A 27163-nucleotide genomic window follows, 5' to 3' on the forward strand; every position below is an offset into this window, starting at 1 on the left:
ATGTTGGACATGCTCGTACGAGCTCAAGCAAGTATGATGCAGAATTTATTACTAGTCCTAATCCAACGAATTACTTGGCAAATATAACTCCGGAAGTCGAGGTTGTAACTTGTATCCACTAGGGCGATGGTATTCAAGTTGTTGTTTAAAAGCTTATTTTAATTAATTAGTGTAGATCCCGCGCAAATGCACGGTAAAAATAGGCCTTTAAAATATAAGTTTGAGCACTTTGGAGGAAAAACTTTAGAGAAGTGTTATTCTCTTAGTATATAGGAGGATGCAAGTTATAAATGTTTGAGTTTAGTTGATTATCCAAGTTTAGGAGAAACTAAAGCAAGATTAAGCAAATGACTAATGACTACTAAATCAACTATCTCGAGGTTGACGTTCCCCTCAATCACACAAATGCCAGCTTCTCGATATTCTCTTGTCCATTTCACCTTGTTTTCGAGGTCCTTCGGTAGACGGACTCGAGACGGGAGCTTATCTAACTTCATAAGTGAGATTCGGTTTATATTCGCACATTTGGGAGTTAAAACCTACAAAAGTCACAACATGCACCCTAAGTTCCTAAGTAACAAACACTGGGGAAATACAATGAAAAAGCTCGCAATACCACCTAAAAAGCATAGAAATGAGTGCTAAAATAGTAGAATACTCGTATATAAAAGGCACGCATCACCTGCAAAAAAATACGGGTTTCATGAATAACAACTTGAAGTATGAGAGATATATGTGATGGGAGTAAGCTATGGTTAAAAAAAACAATTATATGAGGGAGTAAGTTTCAAAAATGGATTACATAAATGAATATTAATCAATTTACCCTAAACAAATAAATTTAACTTAAAACATAAAACTACAAGGAGAGTTTATGGAAAAATACTGAATAAATGACTAAAATGAGTCAAATAAGTAACATGCATTTTCAAGGCACATAAGTACATAACTGACATAAGACCAAACATGACCCATCATGTCACTTCTAGTAAAATTTGACAAGAACGGTCATCTATGCCATTGATGCTTCACTTTAAAAGTTTAAGCTCTTAATGCTACATTTACTTATAGTTTAGATCCAAGGGCATTAGCAATAGAGGTTTATCAAGAGATTTGTAGGATGACATGTCCATCATTTTAGAGGTTTGTCAACAAACCTTCTATTATTGGTGATGAGTGTTGAGGTTCATGGATGAGAGGGATTACAAATTAGTAACCAAATTTGTGGGGAGCGAATGTGAGAGTAGAAAAAGTACAGTGGGCCATGATATAAACCTTGAAGAGGTTTATTTATTGTTGGTAGGAGGTTTGTAGGTAAATGAGTTTGTATATTAGCTTATGTGGCACGAGAACAAACCTCTTAGAGGTTTGTCTATTGCTAATGCCCTTACTGTGTGTTTAACTCATGGTTGAATTGAGAAATGATAAATGACGTGGTTTCACCAAAATGTAAGAAATGATGTTGCTTTAATATATAGGAGATTGAAATGGTTAAGTCTTTAAAAAACACAAAATTCACTTCATTCGATCAGGACCTAAATTAAAGGGTTCTGGACCGAACCGAAACTTCAAAAAATGAGGATCAAAGACCAGACCTAAAAAATTTGGTTTGGGTTTAGTCCACCTAATGGTCTGATCCATATCATTTTTTCGGTTCGAAACTTTCGTATCCCTACCAAGTAGCATAAAAGTCTTTATTTTTTCTAGAGTCTAACCCAACAATCCAAGATTTTGTAAGTTCTTACATTTTTTAGTGCGTTAAAAGTGAAATTGCTACTGTAAATATGTTTTAGCTTTTGAAATTTGTTATTGTCACCACCTTCAATAGTTTATCGATAATTTTGGTAAAGCCTTATGTAGGGTTAAGATGATAATTTTTTTAGGTTGATCTAGTTGGAGGTAATATATAATTAAAGCATACTCCCTCCTATTCGGTGTTTTCTTCCCCTTTGATGTGGGCACAAGATTTTAGGAGATGATTAAAGAATGAATAAAGGAAGATGGTGGGGTTTGTGGATTGGAGAGATGAATGAATAATTATGAATTAAATAAGAAATTGTGAGTTGGGTGGGGTTTGGTGATGGGAGAGAAGGATGAATAAAATAAGAGTAAAAGTTGAGTGAGATTTGGTAGTAGGAGAGAGGGATGAATAAAATAAGAGTAAAAGTTTCCAAAATAAAAAAGGGGAAGAAAACTTGAATAATCCGTTTAAGGAAATAGGGAAGAAAACAGTGAATAGGAGGGAGTATTATAATTATCTATCATTTTTTCATCAAGTTGTTCTCGATTTGAGGGTAATGTGATGAGAAACTAATTTGTTGCGGGAAACGAACAGTTAACAGAGAACTTAGTTTCATTCCCAGAATTGTAAGTGCTTTCAAGTTATAATTATGTGTCGCTTGTGCAAAAATGTATGAGAATAAAATATATTTGGGTATAAAAACGCATCAAAAAAAAATATTATATGTATTTATTTAGTTTTATTACTTATGCCACAGTTATTCCTAAAAGCTTACTAAATTAATATTTTATTGAGTACAACCATTGTTCATTATTTTTTAAACTCCAATTAATTTACATATTGAGAAGCATAATCCATTGATTTTTTAATCATTGTTTTGATAACAAAGTTAACAATAAAAATGAAAACTAACAAAGCAAAAATATAAAAAGCAAAAGCTATTGACAAACTTTTTTTTTGTTAAAAACAATTAGTACAATGTATAATCAATATATACCATGGCATTAAGAATTTTGGAATTAAATTCAAAAATTAAGATTGTAATTGAATTATGTTACCATCATTTTTCTCTCAAATAAAAATTGTCAAACCCTTATTGTAGAAACCTTAATACTCTTTATGATATAAGGATTGTCAATGACTAATACTTTAGATCAATATATATGACATACAGATTGTGCAAAGTCTTGTTATAGACGTATGATATATTTTATCCGTGTATATAATCAAGTAGATATCAATATTACTCCCTCGAGTCACTCCGTCTCGGTCAATTTAATCATTTGTTTACATTTTTTATTCTTTGTTTACACTACTACAGATACAGCCTATAACAACGGGTAAAAACCGTTGTAAAAACAAAAAGCGGACGTTGTTAAAGCGGCCGTTGTAGAAGGTATTTACAACGGTTTGCTTATTTAATGAAACCGTTGTCTAAAGTATTCACCACGGTTAAAAGCCGTTGTTGTTGGGTGTTCTCCGTTGTGGAAAGTGTTTCAAAATTTTGGAGGGAATAATATAACAACGGTTGTCGTATGTATAACCGTTGTTGTAACTTTCCTTCCAAAATTGTGAAGTCTTTTGACAACGGGTTTATGCTACATACCCGTTGTTGAAATTATTAGTAACAACGGTTCTTAGTTGAAGCCACCGTTGTTGTAACTTTACCTTCAAAATTGTGAAGACTTTTAACAACGGTTCTTCGTTTAAAACCTGTTGTTGAATATTATGCGCGGGTATTTGTGAAAGTCATTCACAACGGTATTTTTTTTATTAACCGTTGTGAAAAGTATTCACAACGGTTTTTTTAGTAACCGTTTTTATTACTTAATTCCTAATGTTTTGAAAAAATAAATTTGTTTCATGCCATTCAAAAACTCGCATATATATCAAGTGACACCATATACCAAAGACCAAAGATAAATCACATTTGGGTTCATCGAACTCAATAGATTCAATTCAACCACAACAAAGAAAGACATCATATATATATATATACTTACAAGGAGTTGAATTTACATGAAATAATCATTCCCTAACTTCAACAAAAAATTTACTAATAAGTTGATCTAAACTCTGAGTATCATGCATTTCTATTTTCTAAGACGTAGTTGCCCCACATGTCTCTTACCTCGTCTATATCTATACTTGAGTACTGCTGAATCTGTTGTGACGGGTTGATTGCATACTGCGGAAAAAACAAAGAGAAGACATTATGGTATATATAGCAGCAAGCAAGCTAAGACAACATTAACAACATCATGGTATATATAGTAGCAAGCAAGACAACATTATAGCTCTAATTTAAAAAAAGTAATAAACACATTATTAAATTACTAACCTTTTCTGGAATAATGATATATCTTCGCCTAATAATCTCCAACATGAACCGACAAGCGTAGTATCCACATTGTATGTTATCTGGCTGGCGAGGGGCCTATTATTACATAAAAACAAATAGACGAGAGAAGGCTCACATCAGAATCTTGAACTTTAGGTATTGTATTAGTATTAAACACAGATTTTGCACTTAATGTTATTGTATTTGAGCACGTACCCCTGTTATCGTAATAAAATCAGGGCCAGCAACATCAGAATCTTTCGTGGGTTGATCCTGCTCGTTTGCTCTTTTCTTCTCAAAGGCCCTTTTTTTTAAAATAAAAAGGAGGCGAAACTCATTTTTTAGGGGCAAAAATGAGATTTTTCTATAAATAAAAATTGAAACTTAATGTTATTATAAATAAATCAATATTATAAACTTACATATTAATCAAGCGCTTAAAAGTCTCGCTTGGTTGATGATGTAAAGAGTCCAACAGAAAACTTTATTCTTTGTCGGCATGATGGTCGCTAGCACCCAATGAGTCCTACATCAAGAGACATCATCATTATTAACAAGTACATATATTAGTTATGAAAATGCAATTGTAGGGGAAACGTAATATTAATTTGTTTATTACCCTTTTTCATTATAAGCGCCAAAAATCAGCTTCTTGGTTGTCGCCAATTCTTTGAGCAATATAATCTACCCGTTGTTCGAACGAGAAATCCGGAATAAATAAAGATAAAACATAGGGGCACAGAACAGTATTGATCGGATGGAATATTCTTCTCGGGATCACTCTCAATTTCAATATCCTACATTATTACGGTATTAATTCCGGTATTTAAAACACTATCTAGTAGTCAGAATATTAGACTATGAAATTATTTATTAAGAAACTTACTTCATCCAAACAAATATGTGTGCTATATCAATCTGGTCTAGGCCAGCCCATACGGCTAGCAGATCCCATGATAGATGTGATTGGCGCTCAGCCCCTAGAATATCCTCCTCGAGCGGAATAACTATCACTTGCTCGGTGGCTATGCGATGGCTAGCCTCCTCATGCAGTCTCATCATCGTCACCGTTCTTACTTTTTGCATGTAATCCTTCCCTTTATATTTTGTGGAGTTTAAACTCCTAACTTTCAGGTCCGGGAAAGAATGAGTCTTTGATTTTGTGCTACTACCACCAGCCTACACATGTAGTAGATAATTAAAATAATAAAAAATCCAAAGGTAACATATCCTAGCAGTTGGAGTAATAAAAATAAAAGCGTACTTAATTAAATACCTCGTCAACCTGCTCTTTCAATGATGAGGTAGTAGTAGCAGGTAAGACTGGGGACTTAGGCTTATCAGTCTTTTTTGTCCCCTACACAAAATTACCATGTTTTTTATAAATACAGACAAAATATAAATAAAGGGAGCGAGGTTTTTAAAAAAATGGGGAAGTTAATTAAATACCTCATCAAGTTGTTGTCTCGACGAGGTCGTTGGCATGTCTGTGGACTTAGGCTTATCCGCCAAAGCCGGCTTTTTTGTTCCCTACAAAAAAAAAAAATAACATATAAATTTAACATATAAAAACATTCAACAATTAAAAATGTAACATATATATAAAGGTATTTCTTCTAACCCCAATTGCTTTCCGCGAGGCGGAGATGAGATATCTTCGCCAAGTAGATGTGAGTTTCAGGCCATTGGATGAAACTTCCAAGCGCATCTCCCGGAATGGTAATGTCGTCACGAATCGGGACATGCATTTGCAAGTTTTCATGGCCTGGTAAGACTGTAGTTATCTCTACTTTGGTATGATTCGGCAAAAGTTTTTCGCCATGAACTACGATTTCATTGCTGCCAGATTTGGTGTGCATTTCTACGAGACCCCGGCCAACACGCACATGTGGCTTTTCGGTTCTATTAGGGTCGGCAAGAATAACGGCCTCTTGTTTACGGCCTGAAGAATATACACATACATTATTATATCTTTGCAAAAACGCTTCAAAATTCAAAAGATTTTGCAAAAACGCTTTCTGTCTCAGGCCGATTTTTGCACAAACTTCAACATTCATATAAATTTAACTAATTAAACACTTCATGCATACCTTCGAAAACAGGAACGACTTGAAGGGGATGTATCCTGTTTTCCATCAGCCGTCTTCTCAAGTTGCATCTCCTTTTCAGACCCATTATTTACCTAATAAAATTAACCAATGGCACCATGTCAGAAGTTATAGCATTAGAGCTGGCAGTGAACACACCCCGATCTTACCCAAAAAAAAAGATAAGAAAAATAAGGAAGTATTAGGTACCTGATCGGCTTTAGTTGTTACAACTTCGGAAGCATTATTAGGTACCGATCTTTCGAATCTCATTGACCGATACTTCCTTCTCATGTATTGCCAAGGTAGTAGCGGCCTCTTGACCAATCTGTTGTACCTTATTATTACCCCTTTAGAAATGACATCCTCCATCATCTTCACTTCTTCTTCGGAAAGCTTACCTCCAAAGCATTCAACTTTAGTAGTACGGATGCCATTAATCAAGCGCTTGCCAAGAATGTAATGTGTCGGCAATTTTTATCCCAACAATAACATGTGAATTGAACTTAAATGAAAATAATAGAATAAATGTTACCATGTCACCTTCTCGGACTTAGTCTTCCTTTTCTTCTTTATCTGGGCAGTTTTCCCATAATATTTCGTTACTCCAACCTGTAACGGGACGCCCCTCAAACGACCTGGATGTTCGGGTCGGCCGATCGCTCTAGCAAGAACGTCATTACGATCACTGGGAGTGAATTTCCCTTCTTCTACCTCTTTCACTACGTTGTCCTATAATATATTAAATAAACTTCAAATTATATTTGTGACTAAAATAATAAAGTTAGTAATGAACTCGTCTTAATAAAATAATGCTTACTATGTTGGCCAACACTTCCTCATCATATTTGTCACACGACCGGGATCCTTTAGGCGTGTGCCCTTCTTTATAAGTTACATGCCGATCCACCGCTTTCACTCCCTGTGCCACCTACACATTAACATGGTAACATTTATACACGTAAATGTGTATCAATGCAAGTCCAAGTGTGATTAAAAAAATAAAGTCTCACGGGGCAATAATGCATGCTACTTACGAGGTCCTCTTCTATCTTTCTCAGAATCGCCTCGAGAACCATACCATTTCCCTTCTTGCATGAAATGTTAGCACGATTTCTTCCGCTAACGGCCTTCAAATAATTATATAAAAGCGCAAGTAGATGAGATAATAAAAAGATTATATAAAGGACTCATTAATTAAAAAAATGATAGGTAAATCGTTAAAAGGCGAGGATATTTAACCTGAAACTTCTCAGTAGTTCTCATCTTTTTGAAAAGATCCCATTGTTCCTGCTTGATGGTGGGACACTTGTTTTCCGGCGGGCTCTTACGCATCTCCCCCGTTGCCTTGTCCACATACAACCAATCCCTAGCAACGTCACACCTCCACTGCCTGTGGACATCCGCTGCCTTATGCATTAAATACGGATCATGACTTTCATCGGGTATAATAAAGCCTTCCTTTATGCGAGCCAAGTATAACTCCGCCAATATTGGATTCAAATTTCTAAAATCATCTAAATGGATAGGCACAAACTGTCTTGTGCAAGTACCAATCCAACTGGAGAAAAGACCCGCATTTGGACCAGTAGGAAAACCCATCTCACTCCATGTTATTTGGGAATTTGTTTAGCGGCTATAGCTGCAAGGACTTTCTGGCACTTCGTAGCACCCCTCTCACCAGGCTTATTATCACCAGGCTTATTATTCTTTTGACTTATTTTACGTTTTTCACCCGTGATAATCCTAAACCCCAAATATGAATGATATAGGAAATGAACAACTTAACAACGTACATGCAGAGTATTATCTAAAACCCTAAACCCTAATAGGAATGAAAATTTAAAACAACAGATTGAGCTTCTAAAATCCTAAACCCTAATAAGAGGAGTGAAGTAGATGATGCGGGATGATAAAGATAACAAAGAAGACAAAAAACAAACAGATGCATGAAAAAGAAACAAGATGATCGTCTTAAAACCCTAATGACGAAACACAAAATTAAAGTGAACATACCTGGTGATGATGATGATAAAGAGAACGAGCAGGATGATAAGGGAAGGCAACGGAATCTGGGCGTCGGAAACTGGGCGACGGCCGGCGACGAGAATGTAAAAAACGAGGAAGAGAGAAGAATTAACTCAGGATACCAACGGTTGAACTAATAATGTTGTGTGTGTTTGTGTATGGCATGCTGTATGAGTTTCTAAATGAGTTTTTTATTAAGACAAACTATTGACAACGGGTGCTCAAAGAAGAACCGTTGTTATATGTTAATAACAACGGGTCAATAAAAGTAAACCGTTGTCAAAAGTTTATTACAACGGTTAAAATATACCCGTTGTAATATATTTTCACCAATTTTGCGCCAAAATGAAATATGTCAAAAAAATCATTGACAACGGGTAGAGGTAATACACCCGTTGTTGAAAGTATTAACAACGGGTAATTTAAATATAACCGTTGTTATTGTTGAACTTTTTTTTTTTTTAAATTACTGTAATTTCATTACAGTCCAAACCTGTAACAATACATCGTAATAAAGAAAAGCACCATATCTTTGCAACATTATTCAAAGAATTTCAACACCAAAGCATCTACATCTAATAATAAGATCAAGAAAATAAGACAACACTAAAGATGCATGCATCCGCATATCTAAGCTACAGGATTTACCATGCCATGCAAATTTGGGAATTTTTATTTAACAATATAATGACCATTATTGATTTACCAATAAATTAAACTATCAAATTATTGGTCTGAAAATGACTCAAAATGTTGGTTGTCCATATCACTGTGTCCTGATGAACTATCTCAGGATCGGGGACGTTTCTTGGATGTCATAGTTTCTTCGTTAACCCAAATACCTTCACCATGGTCATCACGCATATAGATGCTTTCAGTGTCCTCATGATCAGTGTCAACATCGTCGAAATAAGATACAGTGGTAGACTGATCCATTCCCTCAAAAACGACATCCTGATCATCATCACCATTATCGGATGGACTACTCCTTCTACTCCTTATAGACAGTACAACAGACCACTTCTTATCCATAGGATCGGTGACATAGAACACTTGTTTAGCTTGGGATGCCATTATGAAAGGATCATCCTTATTATTGCCAACCTTACCCAGATTGACCAACGTAAATCCCATCTTATCCTTTCGGACACAATGGATGTTGATATCAACCCAGTTACATCGAAACAAAGGCATTGTGAAATCAATGTAATCTAGTACCAATATTTCTTGAATAACACCATAATAAAGGCATTTTCCCCAAATAGGCTTTTTATCTTTTGAAGTAGCAAAGTGCATTGCCTCAAATTCAGAACTCACACCACTATTTTGCATTGTGCTCAACTCATCTTGCTCGCGGGTGTAAAAAGTATATCCATTAATGGCAAAACTGTTGTAAAAGGTGACCCTGGCATTTGGACCTAAACCAAGACGTAGTAACCTAGGAGAGATGTCATCACCAGTTTGATCAAGACATCGTAAGACAATATTCCTAAACCACTCTGGAAACGTCTTCGTATGCTCGTTCGCAATCCACTTCTCGGTCTTGTTTTGGTGATCGTATTTGAGCTCATATTTGTGTTGTTGAATATAAGGTGCACCTCATCTTCGTTGTTTAGCACATACATGTGTGCTAAATGCAACATTTCACGTGTCACAATTTTTTCAACCCGGCCCCTAATACCTTTTCCGGTCATCCAGTCACTATGACGATTCTTAGGAACGCCAATCAACTCCTCAGGGGAGAGATGAGCGTAACAATATGAAAGAGCTTCGTCTAAAATAGCGCGTTCAGCAATACAACCTTCCGGACGATACCGATTAGATGTATAGTCCTTGTAGACTTTCATCAATCTTTCGAAAGGATACTGGTATCTCAAGTACACGGGCCCAAGGTACAAAATCTCCCTAACCAAGTGAATGGTCAGATGAATCATGATAGTGAAGAAAGAGGGTGGAAAATACATTTCCAACTGACAAAGAGAGGTTACAACGAGGTCCTGCAATGAATCCGCGTCATCGGGATCGATGACTTTCTCGCATATGGACTGGAAGAAGAGACAGAATCTAGTTATAGCATATCTTACCTTTTCAGGTAAGATGGAACGAATAGCCACAGGTAGTAATTGTTGCATCAAAGTGTGACAATCATGTGACTTTAACCCGGTGAGTTTTAGGTCTTGCATCGACACTAGGCTTTTGATGTTCGACGAATAACCATGTGGCACTTTAATTCCATTCAAGCATGCACAGAACTCTTTTCTCTCATTCCGTGAAAGGGTAAAAGCTGCTGGCGGTAAAAATGTACGATTACCTCTCTTCTGTGGTGCCAACTCTAGCCTAATACCCATCATTTTCATATCTTCCCTAGCTGCGGCGTTATCCTTTGTTTTAGCAGGAACATTCAGAAGGGTATTGATAATATTATCAAAGACATTTTTCTCAATGTGCATGAAATCGAGGCAATGCGACCTCCAGTCGGCCAATATGAAAGTTTATCAAAAAATATGGATCTTTTCTTATACCCACGAGTAGACAATTTAGAGCCGCTCTTCTTCCCATAATCTATCTCAATATGCTTTACTTTCTGATAAACTTCATGCCCACTCAAAATTCTAGGAGGTTGACGAAGTTCTTGTCTTCCATTGAATGCTTTCTGCATCTTGCGATAACAATGCTCATGATACAAGAACCTCCTATTTCCCATATACACATACTTACGAGAAGACTTCAAGTATTCAGACTCGATATCCTCCCCACACAATGGACAAGCCTCTTTCCCATGAACTGTGTGCCCAGAAAGGTCGCCATAAGTCAGGATAGTCGTTATTGTACACAATAACATCGCTCTCAAATTGAAAGTTTCGTTCTTATATGCATCAAATACTTCTATCCCACTATCCCACAACAATCGCAAATCATCTAGAAGAGGTTCCAAATATACATCTATATCATTTCCAGGTTGTTTAGGGCCGGAAATTAACGACAACATCAAATACTTTCTTTTCATGCACACATATGGAGGTAAGTTATAAATAGCCAACACACCGGCCAAGTACTATGTTGGCTACTCATGTTTCCGTGTGGGTTCATTCCATCGGTGGACAGCGCTAGACGTAAGTTTCTAGGTTCATTGCCGAACTCGGGATACTTAGCGTCGAACGATTTCTATTGCTTACCATCTGCCGGGTGTCATAGCTTTCCATCATTTATTCTTCCTGCTTCATGCCAAGTTAACATTTTTGCATCATCGGGATTCGCATAAATCCTTATGACTCTTGGTATCAATGGAAAATACCACAACACCTTAGCCGGGATCCCTTCCTTATCCTTAAACGCCACTCCAAACATTTAGGGCAATTGGTTAAGTTTTGATATAATTTCCGATACAATATGCAATCATTTGGACATGCATGTATTTTCTCATATTTCATACCCACTCCTCTTATTAGTTTTTTCGCCTCATATGTCTTAACAGATAGAACATTACCATCAGGAAGCAACTCCTTTATCAAGGCTAAAAAACTAGTGAAACACGTGTCACTCACCCCATTTGCCCCCTTGATATTATACAACTTCACCACAGCCGACATTTTTGTGAACTTACAACCAGGATACAGAGGTGCTTCAGACTCACACAACTTCTCATACATGTTGTTAAGGTCATCCCAATTACTAGTGTCATCACCTACATCTTCAAAAGCAATGGACTCATCATCATTCTCTTCATTATCTATAGACCCAACATTCAACTTCTCTACTTCCAACTCTTCCAACTCAAAAAACTCGGCAAACTCAGGATCATCAGTTAGCCTTTCGTGTACCTCAACATCATCTTCTTCAGAGTTATTCTCTTCCTCTAATGATTCCCCATGAAAAATCCAAAATGTATAGGATCGACTAAATCTCCACTTTTGTAGGTGTATTTTAACGTCCGGAAAAGCCATATAGCTAATATTACCACATCTTTCACAAGGACATGCAATACTAGAAGAACCTTTCAAATTGTTCGAAACGAATTCATAAAATTCAGCTAAACCATCCTTGTAGGTGAGGTCACTCATATTTGCATCAATCATCCAAGTTCGAGTCATTATTCTACATTCGTAATAATAGGCAACTAATTCAGAAAATACAATAATAGGCAAACAAATAAACGAAATTTAGGAAAGCAATTAAGCTAAATTATCAACAAATTAGATAATAACCCAAAAAATCCTATATCTATAAGCGTTGCTAAGAAACATATATATACCTGATTGATAAACACGATGAGGTAGAGAAGACGTGACAACAGTGACGGAGATGAAGACAGAGAGACGATCAGGGAGGAATGGAGGATGATATAGTAGCAGTATTAGCTTGTGTTTGTGTTTGTAGCGTATAGCACAATAAAGCAATATGTTGTTCTTAAGATTTTCATAATATTAATAAAAACGGTTATTGAGTCTACAACCGTTGTTAAAACGTATTAAAAACGGGTTCTAATATAACCGTTGTGATTACTTTTCACTAATTTGGCGCCAAACCATTAACAACGGTTAAAATTTAACCGTTGTTATTAGTTTTCTCAATAACAACGGTTGTTTAAGTATGACCCGTTGTTAAAACCAATAACAACGGTTAACAACACATAACCGTTGTAATTAAGTTTGGTAAAATTCGCGGAATCAATTCTACAACGTGTTTTGATGATTTTCGTGAATAAGCGTTGTTAAAGGGTCGTTGTGGTTGCCTGTATTTGTAGTAGTGTTACCTTTCATTTGTTTACAAATGATTGAGACGAAGTGAGTATTTTTCTATCGTGCAAAGATTGTCGATGACTAATACTTAATTACTTGATATTAGGTTTAGGATTAGGGAAGCTTTTTTTTTGTTTTTTTTATTTAACTTTAGGCTCTATTGTTGAGTTGATTCTATGTTTACGTTATAATGTCAACTAAAAAAGTATAGTTGAATGTCTCGCTGAGGATAGAGTGCATTACATTTCATTTACAACCTACGTCCCGGTCATTTCATATACTCCGATCTCTCCATCTTGGATATCATTTGCCGTGCATAACATGAGTGTAAATAATAAAATACTTAAATGTGTGGGGGGGGGGGGGGGGGGTGGTAGTATTACATTGCTTGTACTTGAGTCAGGTCATCAACAGAGTTTAAGAGACAGTGGACCATAGATATCTTAAAATGTTAAAATTGTTTATCACAGATATCACATTATATATATTTGTTTATATTTCGGTAAACATTCAACAGTTTTATTATCTCAAAAATTAAGAAATTATTCTTGAGAAATTATAAAGTAAGAACAACGAAGTATATAAAAGAATACCAAAGTCAGCAACCGCTTATTAGTTTGATCAAAAGACGTTAAGTATACAATAATTTGTGAAACAGTGCATGTAAATCTATACACAATCTGATGTTTTGGTAATCTTAAGAATGATTTGCTTCATGTAATCAGGTACATGGGAACGAGAAGTATATACATACAAGGCCTTAAAAATAACATAGTTGATTGAGTTCGGCATCCCGAGTCGTAAAACTTTTTCTTTGTGGCATTTTTGAGTTCGGCATCCCGAGTCGTAAAACTTTTTCTTTGTGGCATTTTTAGGCATTGGCACTCGACGGAGGAATTATCGTAAGAGCTAAAATACCACTTATTAATGCAGAGCCAGCTCCAAGTAAAAATGTTGGTATGTTACCGCCTCCAAATAAGTTCTCCCATGGTCCACTAATCAATGACACCAACATCTACAAAATAAACATAGTAAATAATTAAATAAATTACTTAAATGAATAATAACATAAAATTAATAGATTTTTTCTAAGATACAAGAGAATGACAAACAATGAACCGAATATTTAATGATACTGGTTAAAATACTTACTTGTGGTACACAAATTGCCAAATTCATGAGCCCTAATGATAATCCCGATTAATAAAAAGAATCGTATAGAAAAGTTTGATTAATAATTTTACTAAGTGATATATCCGAATTTGCAAAAAATGAGTTAAGTAGGTCGGGTAAAAATAATCTTACCATGACCGGCTCCAGAGTCAGATGAGAACATTGATGCCAATGCAAATGGAATACTATAAGTAGCCTGTCAAAACAGCTATTTATGTAAAATTTGAAAATCTATATATAAATAATTTGTTAAGTAATACTCTTTTTATGTTACAATGAGTTGTTTAGCTGTTTTATTCTTTGTAATATATATTTAATCAATACAACGAGCTCTGTGAGTCAAACTGACCGCTTGTGGAATTCCGGTGGCGGCAAAGAGAGCTAAAGTAGCTGATTTAATTCCGCTACTAGGCAGCGTGCCGGGAGGTGCATGTTCCCTAGCATTCTCAGCTAAATTGGTTAGAGGTAATGTGCATGCTAAGGCAGCCGCCAACATAAAATTAACAAGACCCCAAGTTATCCTTGCACCACCCAACAATTTTGACAATGGGTCAATGGCTATGGACATTAGCCCTAGTGTTGCTGCTGTTAACATTAGACCAAGTGCTCCTGATCTTACTCCCATGTCATACAATTTTACTTCTTCCGGGCTCCCCTACAATAATAAACACAACCATGCGATACATTATAATCGAGTCTACACTCGTCAAATTAAACTTGGTTTCATGTCAGGTTTTTTAGTTATTGGATCACTTCGTACAAGGTTATTCTAATTTAACTATGTTGTTTTATATTAACTGGAAAAATTAAAAGGTTAACTTGATTATTCGAGAATTTTGATCATATACTAACAGATCCGAAAATAATTCTAATACAAATTAAACGAGTTTTGAAACCCATATCATATGAGTAAATTTTATTGCTTTTAATTGGTTAAGTTAACTAACATGACATGGGAGAAATAAATAACTAAGTAACATTCTTTTTGTATCACTATCAACTTTGCATTTTTTTTAATGTAAAAAATAGATTCGTAAATATAACGAATCTAGTGACGTAAAAAAATTATGATGTATATTGTTATAAAAAATGTGTAACAAACTTTCTTTACCCAAGGAGTTAAGAATAACAAAAAAACAAGAAGAAATTTACCTTAGGGTTACCACCGTAGATTTCAAGGCCAACCCAATCAGTATTAAACATAGTGAAAGGAAACCAAGCAATCCAATTAAAAGCAGTGACAATGAAAAGAAGCCACATTGGCTTTCCAAGGTTCTTAAAAGAGGTCTTCACTTGTGCAAAAAACGGAACACTGTCATCATGAACAGTCTCGACCTCGGGTTCGACCACGACAAATAGTGGAACCGCAACCACTAAGAGAAGGAATACAATGTCTATAAGAAAACATGTTTTAAGGTTCGCACAATATATGTCACAAGCATTTGTTCTTGTGAAAGGAAGGATTTTATATAGTGTCGGACCCGACCCGGCCGCATAACCAAGGATATTTCCTACTGCCATGAAAAACGAGAAGAATCCATTGGCTAATCTCATTCTTCCATGGTTATGTTTCGAGAGATCCGCCAAGAATGCCCTACTCGGATCCTGCATATAATAACATACAACATGGATATATATTACGATTTGAGTTATATAGCCACTATTAGCAAAACACGAAATTAAATTTATGTTACAAAACGGTCATATATGAGAACATTTCATATAATCTAATATTATCAAACAATAACTTAAGAGACGAGGTGAAGTTTCAAATATTCCAACATGATTATTTAGATTTTAAGTCTAAAAAAAAATATTGGTTTCTTAATTCTAGAGCATATGGTAAGATCAATCTAGTATAATTTTTTCATATTATAAAACAATCTTTTTCTTTTCTTCCGTTCTTAAGTTGATATATGGACTCATCCATAAATACGCTCGTTCAATCATTTATTCATTTGATAATAACACGATTTTTTAAAAGAGTTATTATAATAAACAACTATTTAAATACTAACCTGGACCATGTTATTAGCAACATCAAGGATCCAAAACCCCACAACAAAAATGGCCACGGCTCTAGGCTTAGTTTTTTTAGTAAGATCATCACCAAACCTATAGCCAAGGTCCGCAGCAAACCCAATCAAAAGCACTGCTAAACAAATCAATGTGGTGCCGATTGTGATAAAAGGCTTTCGTCTACCAAACTTAGATTTGGACCTATCACTCGTATAACCTACTGTTGGCTGGACTAATATACCGGAGATTGGTCCACATAACCATATCAAGGACGACATTGAGTGACTAACTCCTAATAGCTGAACGTAGGGTGTTAAGAGCGACAATTGTAGTGCCCATCCAAATTGCACCCCGGCCGCTATTGACGCGACCGAGATGATCTTCCACAACGGTGTTGTTGTTTCTGTTGATATGTGTCTCGTAGTCTCATTAGAATTCATATTTTCCATGGTTGCTCTATTAAATTAACAATGAACTTGTGTATATCTGTCACGTAATTAGTTTTTCTCTCACAATAATATTAAAATGAGAAGTAAGAATTATTTTTTTTGTGATGAAAAGCTTCCAAAATGTAGGTATTTAAAGTGTGAAAATTGATATAAATGCAGCTCAAAAGAAAGTTATAATGAGTTGTAATATGGATAAGCTCATAATTAAAATGATTTGGAATTTAGATCAGAGAAATGATACAAATGCGGTTAAAATCAGACATGTATGGTTGGATGTATGATCATTTAGTTGTCTGGTTAAGAAGGATATTAACTAACAATATCCTCTTCTAATAACGCAATGTATAAGCTATGATTACATCAAAATGATATGTCAAGAACACCGTTTAAAACAAGAATTCACATTAGATATAGTAATTAACCACATTTTCATTAAATAAAACTTATAATTTGAAATTTTAACCAAACTTCTTTATCAGGTAATGGTGATAAACTAATTTCGGGCAGGTTTTATTTTTCCCTACGTAATTGAAATTGTTGGTTAAATACTATACAAAAAAGTAACGTGTGCTTGTATGTAGCGGAGACTAGAATAATTTTTTTGATCTGAATCGATCTCATACGCCTCTATCTATAATCAAACAAATTAATTTAAATTTAACTATTAATTTAAATTGATCTAAATTATTATTATATCCAAAATATATTCGGGCTCAGACTCAATAGACAAAGCTAATCCAATCAAATAAAATATCCAAAATATAATAAAAAAAAAACGCCTCAATCTATAATCAAACAAACTGAAATTATTTACAAGTTAAGTGCCCTTCAATCTTAAATTCAATTGGTGCTAGCAATACTACCGCGACGTAAGTTAATGATGCATGACCAATACACGACACATAAAAATAAAAAAAACTCAAATAATTGACACTTCTCAACTCAACGTACACATCCACCATCATTTCTCAAGCAACCATTAAGCATGAGTTATATGAACTCCATGGCAGAGGTAGAATTTGAGCTCAGTAGCGGCTTAGAGTTTTAACAAAGGCGAACGAATAATAATGTAAAGAAAAGTTGAAAGAAGTTCGGAAATTTCAATTAATAAAGAAATTTTCATTCTCCAGCGGAGGTGAGCGCCCTTGCTAATAAGCTCCTTTAGCTAGTTAGCTCTACTACTTTACTCCACAAAACCTTAAATTTGAGAAGGGGTGAGTCATACACATTTCTTGCATATATAATTATAAGGTACGTAATACATGACTTATGTAATTAATATTAAAAACAGTTACTACAGTTATCTTGATCATGCATTAAAAGTGGTCAAGCATGTAGAAAATAATCAAAATTCATGGAAGATTTTAATTTGTTATGCGAATGAAGTGGCAATCGAGGGTTACATAGTAATAATGGTAACACTCGCTATCCCAAGTAATTAGAGGATAAATGGTTGATAAAGGTGAGTGGTAGTAGACTTGTTGCTAGTGGTTGTCTTGTTGTCCTTGTTATTTATTTATCTTTCCTAAGGTAGGGCGATGTATTGTATGAAGTTGCCTGAGCATCTTTAATTTAATGGTAAGAGTAAGTCCAATGGTAAGCTAGTTGCAACTAGCTTACCATTAACACATCACAAGTTAGTTTATTTTTGAGCTACCAATTCATTTCAATGGTTTTGTTTAAATTTTAACTAGCTTGACCCACATGTTAGTACATCAAACTAATTTCTATTGGTTGTGTTAGGCCCAAAATATGGATATGGGCTGACTTGGGGCAGCATGCCTGGAGGCGTTACGGGATGCAGGATATCAGGGAGTCAGGGTGCCAGCATCAGCGAGCAGCGCAGGAAGTGGGCTTTGGTCTACGCGGGAGAAGCTTGTAAGAGTCCAACATCTTGCGAGATCCGAAGAAGGAAAGTCCTACCCAGTGTTAAATTAGGAATAACTTGGTGGAGAAGTAAGAAACCCTAGCTCATCGACCTCCCCTATATAAGGAGCATCAATGCAAAGAAGAAGGATCATCAGAGAATACGAGAATTACACCCTAACTTCCATAGCAAGCACACGAACTGTATTTCCTCTCGAATTATAGTAAAAATATTGGTGGGATTCCGTCTCCCCCCGCGGTTGTTTCCCACATTGGGTTTTCCGCGTCACCAAAATCGCTTGTGTTGTTTATTTGCGTTACTCATACAGGTTAACATACGACGCTCAAACAAATCATAATACAGACCTAACGCTAAGACCACTTTAACCCTAAATTGGTAGAAATTTACCAAAACAGTTTGGCGCCCACCATGGGGCATAGTGGTCGTCTTCGTTAGATAGTCTACTCAGCAATCGAAACATGTCGGGACACAAGGAAACCAACTCAGGCAGCACCGGCGGTGCCCCAGCAATACAGGTACCGCCCCCCTCAGCAGCAATACCATCTCCCTCGGCGGCAGCGGCAGCACGTGCAATTACGGTCCAGACCACCATTGCTTCTCAGATACCAACAGTCAAGCAGAGTCAAAGTCCCCAAGCAGCAGCAAGCCCAGCTACGGGAGGAATCCAGACTAGAGATCCAGGAGTCGATCAGGGACGGCAGGGAGTCACACCGTCTGACAGAAGAGCACAGTCCAAGCAGCAGGTTCAGGCACCTCCGAGTCCCACCAGCATCATGATAAGCAGGTTGGACACATTAGCCAGGACCATCAGGACTATGCAGAATGAAAATAGAAGCATGAGATCCCAGATGGAGGAGGACAACAATCTCCTCCGAGCACAGATCAATGAGTTAAGGAACCAGGCCGCTAGCTCGACCCCTTGGATGCAAGAAGACAGATCTGGAAGGCCGCCAGGAGAAACTGGGGATCGAAGGCAGACACGGGTATTACCACGCGAAGTAGCACTCAGGCTGGACATGGATGGAACACCACAGCCAAGAGGAGGCCTGGTCCCAACAGGACTGGGGGCATTAACACCAGACGAGGAGCCAGCACGCCAAGAGCCTACACCCACATCAGGCGCGGTGGGACAACAGAGAAGCAGGGCTACAGTTGCGGTCCCAATAACTAGGATGCCAGTTACGAATCAAGTTGAGTATACCTGGGAAGGCACTCCGGTGGCGGCAACATCGCAGGCGCGTCAAACAGAAGTCCTGGAACAGCAAAACTTCGCACGAGGAGCAGAACGTCAATCACAGGAGCATCTGCGACCCACCGGAAGAGAGACATACATAGAAAAGCAGTATCAGGAACTACGAAGCCTCCTCCAGAGGGTCCCCGGCATGCCTCTGCCTATGGAGATGGCTGCGCCAGAAAGCTACGCTGACTCACCGTTTACTGACGATATAGCCACAGTGGCCTTACCAAAAGGATTTAGCGTCCCAATAATGACCCTCTTCGACGGAACCACAGACCCCTGTGATCACATCAGTCAATTCAAGCAGAAGATGATGGTTACTACAGCCACAAGAGCCTCAAAAGAGGCATGTATGTGTAAGGGATTTGGTTCAACCCTAACCGGAGCAGCATTACAATGGTTCGTCGGTTTACCTAACGGGACCATATCTTCATTCGCCGATTTGGTCAACGCTTTCAACCAACAGTTCTCCAAAGTAGGAGAACACCCAGCATTGCCGAGTGATGCGTACGGGGATCGTTCGGGAGATAGGTGAATCAATCAAAGACTACGTCACTAGGTTCAATGCAGAAAAAGTCTCAATACGAGGCTGTGATATGTCCACTGCCATCAACGCCTTCAGGCAGGGCTTGGATAAGGAGTCAAACCTCTACAAAGAATTAACAATGTATCCTTGTGAGAGATTCGAGGAAGTCCAGCAGAGAGCTACTGCAGCGTTAAGGTTGGAAGAAGATATACAGGCTAGAAAAGGTGCAATGACAAGCTTCGACAAGACAAGAAGGAAATTCGCACTTAAAAGAAAGAGACGAGCTAAGCCATACGGCCGGACCCAATATATCGGGGTAGCGAAAAAACTCAGCAAATTGATGATTCTCCCCATCCTCCTAAGCTATCTGAATACGGATTCAACACGGGAATGGAAGGGTTGTTAAAAGCACTCGAAGCACTGGGTGATCGGGTAAGGTGGCCAAAGCCTCCCACTCGGGATCGACCAAACGACGACGAGAGACAAGCAAGAAGAGGTGTGAATGGCATCGGGACATAGGTCACGGGGACGTAAGACCGCTACGAGGTTGCGAAGGGAGGTGAAGTTCAGTGCACGCAAGGGAAACTTGGACCACCTGTTATCACGTGGGGGCAAGCGGGATAGAAGAGAAGCGACAAATCGGGTGCTTCTTCCGCTCCACCCATATGCACGAAAATTATTAACGTGATAAAAAGCGGATCTGAGCTGGCAGGTTTGACATATTCCGCTGCCAAAAGGAAAGCCACCGGAAGTAAAGGGGATCATCCAGAAACTTCGTACAGAGTAAGCCAAAGATATTTACCCCCGGTAACTTTCGATGAGACTGACATAGAAAGCGGCGAAAGCGACGACGATGCTCTAACTATAACGTTATCCATTGGCAATCGCACCGCACGGAAAGCATTGGTAGATACAGGAGCTCGTGAACCTCATCATGTTCAAAACCCTCAAAACCATGGGTTTTGATAAAGAGAACTGATAAAGAAATCGTGCCCTGGTAGGATTCAGTGGTGAAACCGCACATTCAGTAGGCGAGATAACTATCCCAACATATATTGAAGGGGTGAATAAATTAGTAAGATACCTGGTCATCGAGGGTCCAACCACCTACAACGTGATAATAGGAAGACCTTGGCTGCATCATATGAAGGCGGTGCCATCAACATATCATCAATGTCTCAAATTCCCAACACCATGGGGTACAGTCACAGTAAAAGGAGATCGAGAGGAATCCAGAAACTGCTATGCTCAAGCTCTCAAGGCTACAACTAAGCTCCCTTCATAGCAATTACAGAACCGGGGCACCTCGACAGAATATAAGGAGCCTCCCTCAGAAGAACTGGACCAGATACACCTGGACGAGGCACACCCGGATAGGACAGTATTGATTGGGGCAACTTGCAGTGAAGAGCTGCGCAGCCAGCTGCTTCAATTTCTCAAGAACAACATGGACAGATTCGCTTGGTCTCACAATGATATGGTAGGCATAGATCCATCCGTTATTTCTCATAAATTAAGCGTGAACCCAAGCTGCACCCCAGTACAGCAGAAGAGAAGAAAATTTGTGGCAGAAAGAAATGAGGTCATTAACAGGGAGGTAGACAGTCTCCTGGCAGCAGATAAAATTAGAGAAGTCAGTTACCCTGAGTGGCTCTCTAACGTAGTAGTGGTGCCCAAGAAGAACGGCAAATGGAGGGTGTGCGTGGACTTCACAGATCTAAACAAAGCTTGTCCCAAGGATCCCTTCCCACTGCCACATATCGATGCAATGGTGGACGCTACTGCAGGGCACGAGGTACTCACTTTCCTCGATGCCTGGAGTGGTTACAATCAGATCAAGATGCACCCACAAGATCAAGAGAAAACAGCATTCATGTCAGAAAGAGGCATATACTGTTACAAGGTCATGCCCTTTTGGCCTAAAGAACGCCGGATCCACATACCAACGGTTGGTAAATAAAATGTTCAAGCAGCAAATAGGAAAGACCGTGGAAGTATACATAGACGACATGGTGGTGAAGTCCAAAAAAGCAGGAATGCACATGGAGCACTTAGCGGACACCTTCCAAACGTTAAGGGAGTTTAAAATGAAACTTAATCCGTCCAAGTGCTCGTTTGGGGTATCTTCAGGAAAATTCCTAGGGTATATGGTGACCCAGAGGGGAATTGAGGCAAGCAAAGAACAGATAAGAGCAATACTCCAGCTAGAATCGCTCCGGAAGTCAAAAGACGTGCAGAGGCTGGCAGGGAAAGTGGCGGCCCTAAACAGGTTCATATCACGGGCCTCGGATAGGTGCAAATTGTTCTATGATATATTGAGGAAGAGCCAGAAATTCGAATGGACTGAGGAGCATGAAAAAGCATTCGCAGAACTCAAGAACTACCTAAGCACGCCACCATTACTCGCGAAACCAGAGCAAGGGGAACCACTATTCTTGTACCCGTCAGTCACAGAAGCAGCTGTAAGCGCGGTCTTGGTCAAGGAACAGGAAGGAGTGCAGCATCCCGTGTATTACATTAGCAAGTCTCTGCTTCCTGCAGAGACCAGGCACACTTTCCTTTGAAAAACTAGCGTTGGCTTTGGTTACTGCTTCTTATAAACTGCGACCGTACTTTGAATCTCACACCATCCATGTAATAACCAACTACCCGCTAAAGACTATTATGAGGAAGCCCGAACTTTCGGGCAGAATGACTAAATGGTCGGTACATCTTAGTGGCTATGACTTGCAATTCGAACCAAGAACGGCGATAAAATCCCAAGCCTTAGCAGATTTCGTCTCTGACTTCTGCCCTGCTACCCGTGGGGAGGCAGAAGAAGGAATGCTGACAATGATGGGAAGTCAGGATGGTGAGATATGGACCCTGTATATTGACGGAGCCTCAAATGCAAGAGGGGCTGGTGTGGGTTTGGTTCTGCGATCTCCTAAATGGGATATGATAGTGCAAGCCATTAGGTGTGAGTTCAAGGCAACCAACAACGAGGCCGAGTATGAAGCCCTTATACTTGGGATGCAGATGGCGTCAGGGCTCAAGGTGAGGAACCTGAGGGTGTACAGTGATTCAAAGATGATAGCTTACTTGAAGATATCCACAGAGCAAAAATCAAAGTTTAGAACATTCAAGATAACTCAGGTGCCGCGGGAGCAGAACGTGGAGGCAGACGCTCTGGCCACATTGGGATCCACCTTCCAGCCCGCAGAACTATCGAACATACCAATTACCCATGTGTTGACCCTGACCATCCGGAGGAGCGGATCGGGGTCCAATGGAAAAGAATGTACACCTACGATTGTGCGCGAGGGAGCGTAACGCTGGTCTCCACAATAGGACAGCAGGATGCGGATTGGAGGGTTCCATACCTAAATTGGCTAAGGGATGGGACACTCCCTGAAGACAGAAAGGAAGCACAAAGTTTCAGAATAAAAGCTTCCAGATATATCATGATTGATAATATTCTCTTCAGAAAGTCATTAGCAGGACCATGCCTCAGGTGCTTGAGCAAAGAGGAAGCAGAAACAGTACTGCAGGATGTGCACAGCGGAGAGTGCGGGCACTACTACAAATACAGGCAACCACAACGGCCCTTTAACAACGCTTATTCACGAAAATCATCAAAACACGTTGTAGAATTGATTCCGCGAATTTTACCAAACTTAATTACAACGGTTCTGTGTTGTTAACCGTTGTTATTGGTTTTAACAACGGGTCATACTTAAACAACCGTTGTTAATGAAAAAACTAATAACAACGGTTAAATTTTAACCGTTGTTACTGGTTTGGCGCCAAATTAGTGAAAAGTAATCACAACGGTTATATTAGAACCCGTTTTTAATACTTTTTAACAACGGTTGTAGACTCAATAACCGTTGTTATTAATATTATGAAAATCTTAAGAACGACATATTGCTTTATTCTGCTATACGCTACAAAACACAAACACAAGCTAATCTTTGCTACTATATCATCCTCCATTCCTCCCTCGATCGTCTCTCTGTCTTCATCTCCGTCCTTTGTTGTCACGTCTTCTCTCCCTCATCGTGTTTATCAATCAGGTATATATATGTTTCTTAGTAACGCTTATAGATATAGGATTTTTTGGGTTATTATCTAATTTGTTGATAATTTAGCTTAATTGCTTTCCTGAATTTCGTTTATTTGTTTGCCTATTATTGTATTTTCTGAATTAGTTGCCTATTATTACGAATGTAGAATAATGACTCGAACTTGGGTGATTGATGCAAATATGAGTGACCGCACCTACAAGGATGGTTTAGCTGAATTTTATGAATTCGTTTCGAACAATTTGAAAGGTTCTTCTAGTATTGCATGTCCTTGTGAAAGATGTGGTAATATTAGCTATATGGCTTTTCCGGACGTTAAAATACACCTAGAAAAGTGGAGATTTAGTCGATCCTATACACTTTGGATTTTTCATGGGGAATCATTAGAGGAAGAGAATAACTCGGAAGAAGATGATGTTGAGGTACACGAAAGGCTAACTGATGATCCTGAGTTTTAGGAGTTTTTGAGTTGGAAGAGTTGGAAGTAGAAGTTGAATGTTGGGTCTATAGATAATGAAGAGAATGATGATGAGTCCATTGCTTTTGAAGATGTAGGTGATGACACTAGTAATTGGGATGACCTTAACAACATGTATGAGAAGTTGTGTGAGTCTGAAGCACCTCTGTATCTGGTTGTAAGTTCACAAAAATGTCAGAATTTGTGGTGAAGTTGTATAATATCAAGGGGGCAAATGGGGTGAGTGACACGTGTTTCACTAGTTTTTAGCCTTGATAAAGGAGTTGCTTCACGATGGTAATGTTCTACTGTTAAGACATATGAGGAGAAAAAACTAATAAGAGGAGTGGGTATGAAATATGAGAAAATACATGCATGTCCAAATGATTGCATATTATATCGGAAATTATATCAAAACTTAACCAATTGCCCTAAATGTTTGGAGTGGCGTTATAAGGATAAGGAAGGGATCCCAGCTAAAGTGTTGTGGTATTTTCCATTGATACCAAGAGTCATAAGGATTTATGCGAATCCCGATGATGCAAAAATGTTAACTTGGCATGAAACAGGAAGAATAAATGATGGAAAGCTAAGACACCCGGCAGATGGTAAGCAATGGAAATCGTTCGACGCTAAGTATCCCGAGTTCGGCAATGAACCTAGAAACTTACGTCTAGCGCTGTCCACGGATGGAATGAACCCACACGGAAACATGAGTAGCCAACATAGTACTTGCCAGTAGTGTTGGCTATTTATAACTTACCTCCATATGTGTGCATGAAAAGAAAGTATTTGATGTTGTCGTTGTTAATTTTCGGCCCTAAACAACCTGGAAATGATATAGATGTATATTTGGAACCTCTTCTAGATGATTTGCGATTGTTGTGGGATAGTGGGATAGAAGTATTTGATGCATATAAGAACGAAACTTTCAATTTGAGAGCGATGTTATTGTGTACAATAACTGAATATCCGGCTTATGGCGACCTTTCTGGGCACACAGTTCATGGGAAAGAGGCTTGTCCATTGTGTGGGGAGGATATCGAGTCTGAATACTTGAAGTCTTCTCGTAAGTATGTGTATATGGGAAATAGGAGGTTCTTGTCTCATGACCATTGTTATCGCAAGATGCAGAAAGCATTCAATGGAAGACAAGAACTTCGTCAACCTCCTAGAATTTTGAGTGGGCATGAAGTTTATCAGAAAGTAAAGCATATTGAGATAGATTATGGGAAGAAGAGCGGCTCTAAATTGTCTACTCGTGGGTATAAGAAAAGATCCATATTTTTGATAAACTTTCATATTGGCACGACACTGGAGGTCGAGGCATTGCCTCGATTTCATGCACATTGAGAAAAATGTCGTGATAATATTATCAATACCCTTCGAATGTTCTGGTAAAACAAAGGATAACGCCGCAGCTAGGGAAGATATGAAAATGATGGGTATTAGGCTAGAGTTGGCACCACGGAAGAGAGGTAATCGTACATTTTTACCGCCAGCAGCTTTTACCCTTTCACGGAATGAGAGAAAAGAGTTCTGTGCATGCTTGAATGGAATTAAAGTGCCACATGGTTATTCGTCGAACATCAAAAGCCTAGTGTCGATCCAAGACCTAAAACTCACCGGGTTAAAGTCACATGATTGTCACACTTTGATGCAACAATTACTACTGGTGGCTATTCGTTCCATTTTACCTGAAAAGGTAAGATATGCTATAACTAGATTCTGTCTCTTCTTCCAGTCCATATGCGAGAAAGTCATCGATCCCGATGACGCGGATTCATTGCGGGACCTCGTTGTAACCTCTCTTTGTCGTTGGAAATGTATTTTCCACCCTCTTTCTTCACTATCATGATTCATCGGACCATTCACTTGGTTAGGGAGATTTTGTACCTTGGGCCGTGTACTTGAGATACAAGTATCCTTTCGAAAGATTGATGAAAGTCTACAAGGATTATACATCTAATCGGTATCGTCCGGAAGGTTGTATTGCTGAACGCGCTATTTTAGACGAAGCTCTTTCATATTGTTACGCTCATCTCTCCCCGAAGGAGTTGATTGGCGTTCCTAAGAATCGTCATAGTGATTTGGATGACCAGGAAAAGGAATTAGGGGCCGGGTTGAAAAAATTGTGACACGTGAAATGTTGCATTTAGCACACATGTATGTGCTAAACAACGAAGATGAGGTGCAACCTTATATTCAACAACACAAAGATGAGCTCAAATACGATCACCAAAACAAGACCGAGAAGTGGATTGCGAACGAGCATACGAAGACGTTTCCATAGTGGTTTAGGAATATTGTCTTACGATGTATCGATCAAACTGGTGATGACATCTCTCCTAGGTTACTACGTCTTGGTTTAGGTCCAAATGCCAGGGTCACCTTTTACAACAGATTTGCCATTA

At 38.3% G+C, this 27163-nt stretch overlaps 2 protein-coding genes across 2 annotated transcripts; one reads left to right on the forward strand and one right to left on the reverse strand.

Moving 5' to 3' along the window:
- Positions 1-13807: 13807 nt before the first annotated feature.
- Positions 13808-16577, reverse strand: LOC141587498 (sucrose transport protein SUC1-like). Its single transcript, XM_074408979.1, has 6 exons — positions 16128-16577; positions 15262-15714; positions 14459-14764; positions 14244-14305; positions 14089-14134; positions 13808-13951 (listed from the first exon to the last, which is right to left on the reverse strand). Exons 1-6 carry the CDS (start codon positions 16575-16577, stop codon positions 13808-13810), a joined length of 1461 nt encoding a protein of 486 aa, XP_074265080.1.
- Positions 16578-22892: 6315 nt separating this feature from the next.
- Positions 22893-23540, forward strand: LOC141587499 (uncharacterized). Its single transcript, XM_074408981.1, has one exon. It carries the CDS (start codon positions 22893-22895, stop codon positions 23538-23540), a length of 648 nt encoding a protein of 215 aa, XP_074265082.1.
- Positions 23541-27163: the final 3623 nt, after the last annotated feature.

The sequence above is a fragment of the Silene latifolia genome, chromosome 6 (genome assembly GCF_048544455.1).
Source record: "Silene latifolia isolate original U9 population chromosome 6, ASM4854445v1, whole genome shotgun sequence".
Classification (NCBI taxonomy): Eukaryota; Viridiplantae; Streptophyta; class Magnoliopsida; order Caryophyllales; family Caryophyllaceae; genus Silene; species Silene latifolia.